The sequence below is a fragment of the Patagioenas fasciata genome, chromosome 7 (genome assembly GCF_037038585.1).
Source record: "Patagioenas fasciata isolate bPatFas1 chromosome 7, bPatFas1.hap1, whole genome shotgun sequence".
Lineage (NCBI taxonomy): Eukaryota > Metazoa > Chordata > Aves > Columbiformes > Columbidae > Patagioenas > Patagioenas fasciata.
Genome location: NC_092526.1, coordinates 33,760,580 through 33,775,592, shown reverse-complemented (window position 1 = coordinate 33,775,592; position 15,013 = coordinate 33,760,580). Strand labels below are relative to the sequence as shown.

Below are 15,013 nucleotides of genomic sequence, written 5' to 3'. Positions count from 1 at the left end.
TTAACATTTTTTCCCTGCTGTGAGGCTCTTTTCCCCCACCCCTAGCCTGAGTGACTTCTCTCCCATCCAAGTTTCCTGAGCACTCGAGTAATTGGAAAGCTTTTGTGGCTTTGTGGCAGTGAAGCTGTTGGACTGGGGGAATATGGGGTGAGTCCTCCATCTTAGACCTTGCTGGGGAGCTCTGGCCATGTTTACAGGCCGCTCTGTTCAAGTAGGAGCTGGGTAGTTTCCTTCTGCTACTCCATCTGCAGCCCCCTGGGGCAGAGGGGAGGGAGAAGGGGGGATGCTCCTTCTCTTCTGCAAAGCGAGCTGTGGCAGCATGTCCAGAACATCCCGAGAGCAGCCTTCCCTCACCTCCTAGCATCTGCTTTGACTCTGAAATCCTTGCGGCACAGTGGTTCAGTGCCTTGTTGAAAAATCCCCTCTCCCTTTCACCACATGAAAACCCCCCGAATATCCCATGAATTCCCTCTTTACATCCTGAATGGCTATGCTGGGAAGGAAGATCCTATAGATTAAGGGGTAGTGTCAACAAGTGTGCAGCAGGCAGGGGAGACAGAGGCTGTCTGGTTTTGGGTCCCAAGGATGCTCCAGAAGTAGCAGGGAGCAGGCTTGGGGCAGAGCTACTCTCTGGATTAGTGCTGCTGGCATGAGAAATGCCCTTCTCACCTTAAACAGCTTTGGGTGACCAATGAATCCCTCCTTGTTCTGATCTCCCCAAGCCTGAATCTGGCTGTGTATCTGGGTTGCCAGTGAGGGGGACAGGCCTTTTCCATGGGCTCACCTGCTGCTTGCCAAGCACCTGCATCCCTACAGTGATGGGGAAGTAGGAGCATCTCTGCAGTGACTTCAAACACCTCCGTGTATTTTTGAGGCCCTTAAACTGGATGTGGGGAGCCTGGTGCTTTGCCATGGTGAAAGCAGCAGCAGCTTGTCCAATCATGCATTAGCAAATGAAGTTTTTGAGATGATTGAAGTGCTACATATCATCCATTTTCCTTGGCTAAATTTATTTAGTCTGATGTGGTGGCAGGGTAGCTCTGTCAGCTGCAGACCTGGTGGGTAGTTGGCTGTGGGCTCATTTTCTGTCTGTTAAATAACAATTATTGCTTTTCCACATCTACCAGTGCTTTACAGAAGAGGCCAAGATGATGGTTCTCACCTGAGGAAAAGGAGGTAACCTGAATTGAAAGTTGGTACTCGGGGGACGAGAGCACAGGGGGACTGTGCCTGGGGAGGCAACATGGAGAGCCCTGTGCCCACGTTCCCTTGCTGCAGGCTCATAGAGAGAGGGAGAGATGCTGCACATGAAATACTGCCAACCTTGGAAGGGAGGACAGGACCAGAGGAGCTGCCTGGGGAGAAGCTGGGCTCAGCCTCCATGGGAAGGGATGGGATGATCCTGTGCTGGTGGTGGGGCTTGGGCAGACTGCTAGAGAAGTGGTCGGGTCTCTGTCACCCCCACGATCACCTGCATAGCTGGGGTGCCTCCATCCATCTGACTGTTCCCAAGACGCTGCACAGCCCTGACAGCCCCAGGAGCTGCTGCTGGATCCCAGCAGCTCTGGGCGGGTGGGAATGCTCCTGGCCTGATCCAGACAGGCAGGGACGAGGGGCTTTAAAAATACATTCCCTGTAAAAAAACAGGACAGAAATAGCATCCCCCATCAGGGTTCAGAGGTTTCGTTTGACTGCGGGGGCACGTCCCAGGCTATCAGCAAACCAGAGGTGTTAGTGGACGGCTCCTGCCTTTCTGATAGACAAATGAATGGTGGTGTGCCAGTTTCCCTGTCGTTCCCCGACGTTAACATCTGCATTTTCTGCCCCCCCAGCTCCAGCTGAAGGGGCTCACACATTTGCTAAGTGCCAGCTTCATTTTTTCCTGGTGAACCAAGGCAGCATTTACAAGCTCTGAAGCCTTCGCTGAGCTGGCAGCTGCCTGAAGCAACTCCGGCAGGAGGTGTATTTTTAAGCAGAGGATGCCAGACCCTTCCCAGGGGTTACGGTGCTGCAGATGCTGGAAGGGGCAGTTGTGCCTTTCTCCCCCCTCCTCCCCAGCTGGCGTGGGTGACTTCCCTTCCCTCTTGTGTTTCGTGATGTGATGTTTCTTGCACAAGACCTGAGCTTCCTGCTTGGTTATGCAGTGGTTTGGTTTTTAAACCCTATCTGAAGCTGGACATCATGGGGGTCTTCAGAGCCTGGTGTGGAAGGTGAGCCGCAAGGGGGGTTCATCTCCAGCGCTGGGCTGCTACCTCTGTTGGGACTCAGTGGGCTTTTTGGAAAAAAAAGTTCTGAGTTTCTAACTCCACCATGGGGGCCAGAGGTACAAAACAGGAGGCTGGAAATGCCCCTTCGCCCCATCTGGCTTTGTCTAGGGAGGGCAACGTCAGGCTCAGGAGGAGGTGTGGGTGGGTAGAGGCAGTCAGGGAGGTCCCAGGACAGGTTTGCAGCGATGCTGCCAGTTCCCATGTCCACAGTTCATGGGGACCAGCCAGAGCCCAGTCCAACCCTTACGTGCGAGTGTGGCTGGCAGCGGTGGGTTTATTTTTAGTCCTGCAAGCATTTGCTCCATCCCCCGCCAAACCATCTGCTGCTTCCAGCCAGGCTGGTTTGTGGGCTTTGAGTCAACAAAGCGAACCCCCCTGCAAGTTTTGCATTTTTTGGCTGTGAACCAGGATGTTTCTCAGGCTCATCTTCTGCCTCCTGTCTCCCATGTCCTCTCACCCTCCCATAAGTGTTTTGGATGAGAAGTTCGGGGCTGGGTCTGATCCTTCTGTTGGCAAGAGCTGTTTGCTCAGAGCTCTTTACCCAAACCCCAGTAATAAGATGTGCAATAGAAGAAAGTCCAGTTATTTTTCCAAAATTATCGTAACAGTTCAGGGCCAACACTGTTTTTTTGCTTAAATACACGAGTGACTTGGGGTTTTCACAGTTAACCCTCAGGAAGCTGAACCCTGTTAGACGTTTGCTGGGACTCTCCAGGACATCAATCCCAGAGCAATCAAGAGGGTCTGTGATTCCTGAAAAAGCCTTTCCTCTAATCACTTCCTCACCACCGCTCTCAGGATGCTCCAGGTGAGAAGGCGAATTAAATATCCTTAAAGTTACATCTTCTATCAGGCAATCAGTGCTCCTCTTGGCAGGGAAGGGCGTTCATTAACAGTCATGCAGGTCCTTGCACTAGATAAACACCACATCGGATAGTGCCTCCTTCCAGCAGAAGACATCTTTGCACACAGAAGGCACTGTGCGCATACATTGCAAGGATGAATTTTTGGGCAGCTCACGGTGGTATCACCTATATGGCTGGGGAGACATGGGAAGATGGAGATCACCCACTGTGCCGTGTCTAGGTGGCACCTAAAGACCAAGCGGGGCTTTGGAGGTACCACATGGCTCTGGTGGGATGTTCCCAGAGGACCACTGCGACCTGCAGCTCCTGAGGCCATTTTTTCCAAGGAACAGGAGCACTGGGAGGCATCTCAGCCTCAGTGTAGTTGGCTTTTGGGGCTCATTTTCTTAGCAGCTCCTTATATCCTTTGCAAAGGGATGCTGCTAAGTACAGTGATGTGACCACTGCGCAGCTCAGTTATTTACAGCTCCCCGAGCTGACTTACACCGTCTCCATCAGCAGGGATGAAGAGGGGTGGAAAACCTGCTGGAATAAGAACCAGGAGGTACAAATATCCCTCCCTGCTCTTTTCCCCTGTTGTTACAAACCCCGAGCCAGTCCCGGCCTGACGTGTAGATAAACATGGGTTTGGGGGAAATCTGGGAAGCAGAAGGGAAATATTCGTGGGTTTAGGCAGGGACCATGTGGAAATGTGGCAGGAGCTTTTCCTTGCTTTGACCTTAAAATGTGCATTTAAAACTAAAGCCAGTTTTCCTTAGCCAGCTGAAAACAAAGGAGCTTTTTGGCCTCACTGTGTCCAGCTCCATCCTCGCAGCATTTATACAACAGGCTCTGTTGAGCCTTCCTCCTCCTGGATGCTCTTTGTCTCTGATGTATAAAACAAAAGAGCCCTTCAGGTTGTTAAAAATCAAATGTCCTTGTGAAATGTCTTAGTCACTGGCTGATGGGTCTGGTTCCCCAGTCCCCTGGGGGAAAAGGATTTGCAGACAGACCTCACATGTAGGTGTGGGAGATGGGACTGGACTCTTTAGCTACCAATGACAGAACCTGAGGGAATGACAGGAAGATGTGTCAGGGGAAGTTCAGGTTGCACATTAGGAAAAGGTTCTTCACCCAGAGGGTGCTGGACACTGGAACAGGCTCCCCAGGGAGGTGTCTTGGCCCCAAGCCCGACAGTGTTCAAGAAGAGCCTGGACAATGTCCTCAGACACATGGTGTGAACTGTGGGGTTGTCCTGTGCAGGGACAGGAGTTGGACTTGGTGATTCTTGTGAGCCCTTTCCAACTGAGGACATTCTGTGATTCTGCCGTTCTATGTTGTGGGGGATATGTTTTCCAGGAGCGCAGTCTCTGCACCACTCCTTGGGGTTGCCAAGCCAAGCCTTGGCTGTTGGCATCTGCAATGTTCACTTCTGCAGAAGCCCTCATGGGGAAGGCAGAGCTCCTGGAGAACACTGCAAAGAGCTGCCTGGGGTGGAAGAAAGGTGCTGCTGTGCCTGTGAGGGACCTTCGGAGCTGAGACAAGAGGCAGGAACAAAGTGCAAGCGTATGAGTCTAGCGCTCAGGGATGGTGAGTTTGCAGTTCTCATCTGCTTCATCCCCATGGTTTATTTAGTGTTTCTTCTCTCCCTACCCAAGGTGGAACTGTTAGGTGGTTTCCTTTAGGTCTGTTCTGTAGGAGCAGATGCACAGTCATCAGAAAATCTTTGGGCATCTCTAAGGACAGTTGTTTTTATGCTACGAGTGATGACTTGTCTTTGGGCTCATCCGTGCTAATTGGGAGCAGGGAGGAGCACAGTTGGCAAAGGGCAGCCTGGCCTTGCTCGGGAACTTCTGCTTCTCTTTCTGCTCATGCTGTATTGCTCTTGAATTTCTTAAAACAGCTTTGTCTTCCTCAATTTCTCTCCATGCTTTGTGTGTCTCACTCATTTCTGCCTGGCTCTGTTTCCTCCTTTGCTCTTCAGTTCCCTCAGCCACTTCTCTGGCTGCTTTTTAATCTGTTCACCTCCCCTGCTCTCCTTTCTCCCCTTACGCAGCTCTCTCCTGTTCTGCATTTGATGTGTTCATGCAAGCTGTTTGTCCGTCTACTTGTCCTTCACAGTCGGGTGCATGGTCTTGACCAAGGGCTGACTTCTTGGGTGGAACCTGAACCTCCCTTGGATGCTGGTGCTCGCTCAGCTGTGTCACTTGCGCACTTGATTTCACCCAGATTTGAAGGGATGGGAAGGGGAGAAAAGCCACCCAGCCATCAATCATCCCTCAGCCTGCCTGGACTGAGATTTGTAGTCCAGCTCTCTCGTAAAATTACTGCACCTCCCCTCCTCCATCTCCTCGCTCGGCGCTTTGCTCCAGCATCCCAAACCTTCGCATTTCAGAGCAGGGCTTGTCGCTGGCTGAGGTGGTGTTGGCAGCTGCTGTGGGGTCAGCCCCTGGCTGGTATCAGCTGATCAGAGCTTTAAATTATTATAAACTCGGTTTTATTACCGCAACACTGAGGGTTTAATGTTCCTTAACTCCCTTCCCTTGGCTTCATAACTCCTGTCACCTCGTCTCAAGCTGGATCGAAGCGGCTGCCGTGGTGGGAGGTGGTGTGGGAGCCCTGCAGCCATCCAGAAACCCGGTCCAGGGGGTCCCTCACTGCCCAAATATCCCAGCAGATCCCGAGTTCCCACCCCTTGCCATAGGATGCTGGTGCTGAAGTGCTCCATGAATTTGGGGGCTAGAGAGGAGACCACTCGAGAGCATCCCCCTGGGCAGGAGCCACCAGCAATGTCCCATGGGTTTTGCACACAGACTGCTAAATAAGTAGCTAAATTCTGTTTTGTTATAAAATAGAAATAAAAATAAAGCCCCACTCTTTTGAGCAGGGTTATTCGCACACAGCAAAAAATAGCATTGGTATGCGATGCCTCCAGTGTACTCCAGGAGCTGCAAAGGCACAAGCTGGCACTTTGGGACCAAGTGAAAGATATTATTTATAGCCAGGCTCAGTAAATCATTCCTCCAGAGTTTTTTTTTTGCCTTGAGCCTGCTCCCTCTTCCCTTTGTAGCATTACTGTCCTTTTCCCTTCCCACTTGCTAGCCACATTACACTAATTGTGCACAAACTTGGAGCAAATTAAGCAGCATCTCTTCCTCCTCTGGTCCCAACCCAAAAGGCACCGTGTAGTGGTGATGGATACCCAGAGGTGAATTAAATCAGCGCCACGCAGCCAGAGATGAATTTCACCGTCCTAGTCCCTGCGCTCCTTCTGAGGTGGATATTTGTTTCCAAGCACGGCAATGTGCAGATAATTTTTAAGGGGTCCTTTGCTCAGCAGCAGCAGGGATCTGACTGGGAACTGTCAGTTTATTTCCAAACTTACTCTTTTTGTAATCCAAAAAACTGGGAATTTAAAGTGCAAAGATGTGTGTCAGGTGATCAGCAGAGAATACATCTGCCTCCTTACTTATTTATGACTTCCCTGGCATATTTTGAATAATTGATTTATCTACTGTCAGACACTGGGGACGGTAACAGAGAATGATGCTGCTGTCAGAGGGATGTGAAGAAGGAAATAAAACCCCGAGAAGGAGGTTTTGAAGAAGCCGGTTGACAGTGGGGTTGCTTTGATGTCCAGCTTTGCTTTGACAGATGCCTTCTGTGTGAAAAGCCAGAGGGGGACCACGCCAGGGGAGCTGTGGTGGGGCCATGACCCACTGCGGCAGAGCCTGACCCCCTCTCCCCTCGCATGTCTTCCAGCCCATCACTTCATCACGGCGACGGCGTGCCAGGAGGCGGACTACGGCTGGATGATCCGGCACTACTGCCTGAAGCAGTTCCAGCTCAGCATGGAGGGCATCGGGCAGCGGCTCTGGTGCGACTGGGATGAGACCGTGGGGTAAGTGAGGTCCCTCTGCTCACTCCTCCCTTCGTGAAGTCCTGAGACCACCTACACCCATCTTTTCTGGGGCGCAAGGAGGTTGGTGGTGTGTTTTATTCGATGCGGGGGACAAATGTGCCATTTGGTTTTGCTTGGCAAGTGCTGATGGTGCCCTGGCTCCATCCCTGGTAGGTCCAGCTGAAGGACTCACTGTCTCCTTCATGCTGGATGTTGATGTGTTAATAAGGCTGGGATCCGTGTCATGGCTCTGTTACCTCTTGTGGTGACTCACTTATTGAAGGACATATTTTCCATGAGATTATTTTTTCTCCCAGCACTCAAGTGATCCAGGCAGTCCAAAACACCCTAACTCAGCTTGAAAACCCCACAACCCACTGAGATGCCCTCAGACCCTATGAGAACATCCCAGGCTATCCTACCAGTGCTGCTGGCTTGTCCACTACTTCCAAAAGTTGCCTGTTGATTTTTCTTAGCAACGAGAGGGAGAGGCCAGCATGGCACAGCATGGCAGTCTGCTGCTAAGCCTCCTGTTTGTGATCAGTGTCAGGGAATTAGCAGTGATTTGTGCCTTAGGAGAAGCAGAGATGTGGTCTGCTTGCCTGGTGGAGCACTCGGTGGCATCTTGGGGGGATAATGAGGGTGATAAGGGAACCCTACTTCAATGCAGCAGCACTAGGGAGAGCAGGGTTGTTGCATTTAGGAAACGTGCTGCTCTGTGGGTTTGGTTTTGGCTTTTTTTGGCGTTTCTTTTGGGTCCTTTTTATTGCAAACGACCTGAACAGCACTTTCTTGGGATTGATTCCTTCCTATTTATAATCAGCAGAGCTGAATTTTTCGGTACGACTATGGCTGAAATCATTCTCCTGGTGAGATGGTTTTGATTACGGTTGCAAAGATCAGTCTGGGGTCTCTGTGTCTCATCTGAAAAGAGAAAACAAACCCCATTCTCCACTTTGAGTTGGCTTTCTGCGTTGTACAGCGTTGTTGTGGCGTGGCCTTTCTCTGGGAAAACGAAGCACTGAACAAAACCGCGTTCTTGTGACACAAAGTGGGGATTGAGGTCAATTGGAAATGTTGAGATGTTGCTGTAGGCCATGAATGTTTTGCACAAAAATTAGAGATTTTGTAAGATTTTGGTCCATTTCCCATTTCATACCCCTTTTTTTTCTGTGTGAAATTAAAACATATGCATATGTGTATATAAGCATACATATATAGGGTTAAATAGCATTTCAAAAGGATAGCTTGGGTTTTCTTTCCCCTTTATCAGTGACAAAATAGAGGGGAAGAAAAGAGAGTGGAAAGACTATGAGGAACCTCATGTGGTCCTCAAAAATGTCCAGCACTGCTGCTGTTGCTTCAGCTCCCTTCTGCCTTTGGGGTCCCTGCGGGACCTCTCCCGCTCTGTCAACACCTATGGGGACAGCATCCAGATGTGATCCAGATGTTGTGAGTGGCAGGAGAAGGGGATAACCAGCTCCCTGGTGTCTCCTGGCTGCGCTGGGTGTGAACTCTCAACCCTGGGGACAGCCCAGCAGAGCAGTCCCCGACATAGACTGTCCCCAGGCAGGGGCTGAGTGTGTCCCAGCAGCAGGACTTTGCTTTTGGTCCTGCTCCAGTGCTATCTGCAAGCTTGGGGAGATGCAGTCCATCTCCTCCTCCAGACCTTTGGTGAAGCCATTGCACAGGAAGCAGAGGTGTATTAAAAAGCTTGTTCTTCATCTCTGACATCTTGGTTTTTTTAATTCTAAATAGCTTCTACTAAACTTGTTATCCTCGAGGGACTTGGAGGAAATGTTGATGAACTCGCAGTGTTTAATTGATTGCATGAGTCCGTTTGCTCCGTGCAAACAGAAGGCTCTGGTTATTTAAGAGATGACATTCCTCTGACACTCCAGTGCCCTCAGGGCACTGGGAAAATCAGGTAGAAATAGCTCAGCTACTGCGGTAAATAAGCTGCTCTGCAAGGATATGTGTTTTGGGTGGCCACCTCGCTCAATACCGCTGCTCCCTGGGCTTCTGTGGAACTTGCCATCCCTTTTTGGGAGAAAAAGTGCCGTTGGGAGAGATCCCCACTGGTGTGGGCAAGGGATGGCATAGGCTGGCTGGCCGCCAATCTGGCTTTATGGGGAAGGACGTGACTTCCACCAGGCATGAGATGAAGAGATGGAAATAAAACGCCTGCCTAGAGCCCATTTCTTCTCCATATCTTCCCCCAAACCGAGGAATTTTGATGCTTAAAATGAGAAGGAGAAATGCTTGAAGGTTTTGCCTCTGACAGGTCCTGTACCATCAGCAGCATCAGGTTTGGAGCTGTGATTTCTCATATGCATCATTTAGCGGGGAAGTGCCCGTTAGACCCATCGTTTACTGCTCAATTGAGAATGACATGATGGGAACATCTGGATAAATGAATTGTCTCAGCAGAGTTTGTAATTGTGGTTTATTGGTCCTATTTATAGGCTGCAGATTATCCTCCTGTCTTACCCGCAGAGCTCTTGCATCACGAGTATCGCTGTGGTCAGGTGTAATGAGGGATTTCTCTGAAGCAGGAGCATTTCCTGAGGTTGGGCTTGGACCGTGTGGACAAGCACCAGCTCTCTGAGAAGGTTTGTCCAACACTGTCAAGCTCTGCTGGCTTTCTTAGCTGTGCTTGTTTGGGGAAAGGTGATGTTTTTTGATATGCAAGTGTTTATGGTGCACCAGGGGAACTTGTGTGAGCTGTTACACACTTCAGGAATGGCATGCCAGATGTTTTTTAATAAAATAATGAGTTCCAGAAGTTGGCAAGGGACGCTGTCTCCTGGGAAGGGAGAAGCTCTGAGAGGTGTTTTCCTGTGGCTCACCTGGTCAGCCGCCCACCTACCCAGTATCTCCAGCCCCTCCGTGGCATTGCCCTGTAGATCCCTGACCTGAGAGCAATTTAGACCACACACCACAGTGGCTTTTTTCCCAGGGCTTGCAGTGACCCTCTTATTTAAAACTGTAGTGGCATCATGGTCTCCTCTGCTTCATGGTGGTGGCCGAGCTGCTTTGACCGGGATCTCAGCTGTGCACGACTAATTATCCGAAAGATCAATTTGTCTATTTTGATTCCAGGTCCAGATTCATGGGTGCAGTGATTGAGCTGGGGCATTAGCTGTGGTCTCCCTTAGGGCAGCTATTTTGGGGACATGGAGCGGTGCTGGCAGAGCCAGGGCTGCTGGAGCGGTCGGGCTGTCAGCTGCTCACCCACAAATGCATCAGCAGGAGCCCATGACTTACAGATATTTTCCTGCATGGTTTTGGCTCACTGGTGGGCCAGGGACAGCTTTGCGTGATGATTTTTGCACAGCATTGGTGCATCGGGCAGCAGCGAGCAGGACGGGAGGATGCTCATGGTGCTGAGCGGTGCACAGCTGCGGGTGTCACTCCAGCCGAGCCAGGCGCCCTCATCCCAAATATATCCACCTCATGGCATGCCTAAAACTCTCCCATCGCTGCAGGCATCCTGCAGGGAAGGAGCTCACCCGTGTGGTGTTTCGCCTGTCAAGCTGACAGCTGCAGCTGGGTCCAGAAATGGGCCGGGTCCAGAAATGTGCCGATGCTGCCGGCTCCCAGCACGCCTGGTGCTCTGCCCGCTCCTACCCCGGCCAGGGCTGCTCTCACAGCGGGGAATACACTCAGTGTGTCTTCAGGTTATTTATCTGTTATCTTACAGACAATAGATTGATCCATTATCTTATTATCTACTTATTTATCTTCAGGTTGCAAGCTTGCCCTGCAGCCTTGTAGAGGAGGAAATCAATTTTTCCTTCTAATTTACAAAGCAAAAGGAAAGCCTTGTCATTCTGAAGCAAGGGATTTGGGGAGGATTGGAAAGATTGTGATAGTCATGGCAAAAAGGGAGAGCTGGCAATCCTGTGAACCCTAACCAGTATCCATAGTGTGACACCCTCCACACCCAGGTGCTGGTGAGGAATAAATGGCAGATCACATTCCAGTCTGGATTGCAGTGGTGCAAAACTAGAGGCATTGCTTAGGATTTGTGGCAGTATGAGCATTCAGGGCCCGTCAAACCATAAATCAGTCCTTGATTGCTTCCCACCAGTGTCCCAGCTCCATCCCTGTCCTGCCTGTGTTTGTCCCCGCACTGCTTGGCCTCCTCCTGCCACAGCATCCTTTAAACCTAAACCGTTTCCATGGTGATGAGGAAAACAGTTTTAATTGCAGTTCACATTGGGCAGGGAAAGAAATAATACTTGAAATAAGCAAAGCCGTACTTTTCAGAGCAGGCTGCCCGTCTCCCTGCCTGTCTCTCTGCCCGCAGCCTGTGGTGATGGGATGGCTTGGAAAAACCTACCCTGCTCCTGGGGCTGTCCTACATCAGCTCAGCAATCACAAGCTTTAAATATTTTTTTAGTAATTAATTTTTAAGGCTTTTTTTAAAGGATTTTAAATTAATATGCTGGTATTTAAAGCAAAACCGAGGGAGAGGAGGCAGGGGGCAGGAGAAGGAGGTGGCATGGGCACAGATCGCTTCTCCTTTCCCTCTGCCCCCATGTCCAGTGGTCTCTGGGGACACACTGGCGGTCACGATGAGCTCAGGACACTCAGCGCTCCTGCAGCCATGGGCAGGGACTGCAGCCAGCTTCATCTCCCGTCCCGAAGTGCAGGTAAGCCCCCAGGGGAGCCCCTGCTGGGCTACAGGTGATTTATGGCACTGGGGAAGATCCCGGGAAAGCCCAGGCCTGGCTGGGAAAAGGAGCATGACTTGGGAATCCTTTGCTGACGAGCGTTCCTTGAGGTTGTGGGAGGCAGGACCAGTCTGAGTGCTCTGACCAGCTTTTTTCTGCAGACACAACTGGGCAGTAGAGCTTTCAAATACCTTTCCATGGGGGCAGAGGCACCCAATGGAAAGGCTTTTGTTGCATGCTCTAATTCCAAATATCATCTTATTCACATTGAAAGAAAAGGTTTTGACTAACAACTCCTCCATTGCCAGCCAGGTTTCGCAGCCACACTGGTGTCGTGCTAATGTAAGAATGCGGTTCTCCTTGCGGAGAGAGGGAACCAGATGCTGCTTTGGAGATGCAACAGGATGAGCACTCGCCATGGCTGTGGCAGGGAGGAGAACGCTCGGCCCCGGGCGTCAACACTGCTGCTCTCTGCTGGGAGCCTGATCCCTTCTGACAAGGCATCGCAAGCAGCAGCCTGGGTCCGACCAGGCTGGTTTATCTGTATCCCAGCAATGAGAAGGGCTCCAATGCCACGTGTCTTGGTGCTCGGCATGTGAGGATAGAAGGAGTGAGTCTCACAGGACCGCTCTCCAAACCGCGTGAGACACAGCAGCTCAGGACCTGCTCATGGGGATGGATGTGGTCACTGGTTGTCAGCTCATGTCTGTGCATGGCCAAGGGTCTAGGAGATAAAGTGGAAGCAGTGAAAGCACTTGGATGTAGCTGAGGGTTTGGCTTTGCTTTTGGTTGGCTGTTCATAGAACTATGATAGTCAGATAGTGCTTCATGTAAAGGACAGAAAATTGTCTCTTGAAGTGCATCCAGACTTGCTTTTCCTTGGCCAGGAGCTCAACAGCCCTTGTTGTCACCTCTATATTTATAGCTGTCACTTAAAATGTTTCCTTCTATCTCCAGACCCCTCCTGCTCACTCCCTGCTGGGTTTTGAGAGGGTATGAGGGGCCATTATGGCACCCGTGATGGCATCTTGTTCATACTGAGAATGCCGTCCCACCCAGAGCAGGGTGACTTTAATGAAGACAGGAGACTTATGTACATTAACCCACTGCTGCAGCCCCCCCCATCAGGATGGAAGTACATCCTTCCACACCTGGACAGACACTCGCAGCACCACGGCCACCTCCTCTCCGCCCTGTGCTGCTCGCAGGGCTGCAGCTGCTCCAGTCCAGCCTCTCCCAGCCGGGGCACATGGAGCTGTCTGAGCACTGAAATAGGATGCTGCCCAAGTGCAAAGTGTAATTACAATTTATCCTTCCATGTGCTGCCAGCGGTTTGCTTTGGTTACTTGCACGTTTTCAGGTGTAGTTATGGGAGCAGCTATTTATCAGCATGAAAGCGCGGTCTGAGCTGCAGCAGGGCTAAGCCAGCTGCTGCACGGCCCTTCAGTTTTAAAAATAGCTTTTATTTGCTTCGTTGTTAACTCTTTCCCTTTGGTTCCTGAGGATGCTTCAGCTCCTGAGATCTCCTAAGGCTGCTGATGAACGGGAAATGGTAATTTTGCACAATGGGACACTGAGCAGAAGCTGCTTTTAGTAGCTCTGGGCGCCCCATTAATTAAATCACCGCACTCCGCAGGGGCTCCCTCCAGCACTGCCGTGTGCCAGGCACGGCGAGGCAGCTGCGCCTCCCGAAAACCCGGCTGATGGGACGCAGAGAGGCTGCGGCCGGTAGTTGGGAAGCTGCTTATAAAGGACTTTTTTTCCCCAGGTGTGTTTTTAATTGCCCAGCTGGGTTTGGTTAGCTTTGCTGCTCTAGAATTAGATAGGAGTAATTGGGATGGGGAAGAAATAATTGTATATATACATGGGTTTTTTTATGCACAGGTAATGTTAAATCAGGTAAGATTTGAAACCCATGGTCGTACCTGTCCTTGCAGGTATGGGTGGACAAGCACAGGGACTGTGCTCTCTGTGTTGTCCCTTTTGCTCGGGCTGCACCTCATTTTCCAAATATTTAAAAAAACAAAGAGAAAATGGACTTGCTGTCCATTGAGTGGTGGATGGGTCGTGGTCCTGCTGACCTGCAAAGCAGCGTACTGCAGAGAGGTGAGCTTCAAAAGCATGCTGTTGGTTCACATGTGCAAAATCCCCCATTTTTAGGCAATTATAAGTATTTTAAGTAGGTTCTGTGTCTTTATTTCTGGTTCCTTTTGTCCTTGTCTGTGTTGCAGCACATACGGGGAGCTGACGAACTGCACGGCGCTGATCGCCGAGAGGCTCGACTGCTACTGGCCCAACCGGCTGGTGGATGAGTTCTTCGTGGCCGTGCACAAGCAGTACTTCAGGAACTGTGCTCCCTCCGGCCGGGCGCTGCACGACCCCCCCAACAGCGTCCTCTGCCCCTTCATCGTGCTGCCCGTCCTCGTCACCCTGCTGATGACCGCGCTGGTGGTGTGGAGGAGCAAACGCAGCGAGGGCATCGTGTAGGGACACCCTGGGGGAGGACAAAGCCCCGGAGGCAGAGACAGCAACACCACCGCTCCTCCCTCACTGGGACCCTCCACATGTGCTGCTCACCCAGCAGTTTCCAAATGAGTACGTAATTTAAGACACTGTTTTGGTGGTCCGGGATGCCGGTGGCTGGTGAAGCCATCACAGGCTGTCGCAGAGTCCTCTCGGGGTACTGGGGAGCACGGCTTGACCCAGACATCAACACTGTCATGGCTCTGCTCATCCTTTCCCACTTGCTTCCCTCCCAGCAAACCCCCAGCATCACGTGCCAAAAGAGGAACATTTTTAAAGAGAAAACAAAAAGAGGATGAGGTGGTTGAAATCCTGCCAGCCCTACAGTGCCAGCGTGCCAGTAACCACCACAGCTGCTTCTTTTTGCCTTTTTTTTTTTTTTTTCACACCAGGAAAGGAATCTTCTCCCCTCGCACAAGGACGAGGCCTGAACAGGGTGGGTTTTGCCTGGGAGATGGGGAGCACTAGGTAAAAGTTGCCAGTGGCAGATGGTGGCATGGGTGGTGGCCTTGGCGGTGCCCTGGGGCTCACAAGCAACAGGAACAAGGTGCTTTTCCTACCTAAACGAATAAATACATCAATAAACCAGGTCCCTGTCTCTAGTGTGAATCCTTTGTGCTTGGCCCCTCCCTGAATGCTGGAGTCCAAGTGGATCAAGCTCGCGCTACAGCTCTGCTCCTGTGTACTGATCTCTGCATTTCCTTTCCCTGCTTCCCTGCACCTCCAGCAGCACATACAGGAGCCTGTGAAGCTGTAAGAGAAAAGGCACAGGGAAAACTTAACAAGCAATGCTGCAGT

The 15,013-nt window shown here is 51.1% G+C and overlaps 1 protein-coding gene across 1 annotated transcript in view; it reads left to right on the top strand.

The window, feature by feature from the left end:
* The window catches only part of LOC136103235 (RNA-binding protein 44), a 37,634-nt gene extending 22,829 nt beyond the window's left edge, over window positions 1–14,805 (top strand). The window contains exons 16-17 of the mRNA XM_071810750.1: window positions 6,875–7,013; window positions 13,924–14,805. Coding sequence (XP_071666851.1) covers window positions 6,875–7,013; window positions 13,924–14,179 — 395 coding nt within the window. The 3' untranslated portion in view covers window positions 14,180–14,805. The remainder of the gene's footprint in view (window positions 1–6,874; window positions 7,014–13,923) is intronic.
* The last annotated feature ends 208 nt before the right edge of the window (window positions 14,806–15,013 follow it).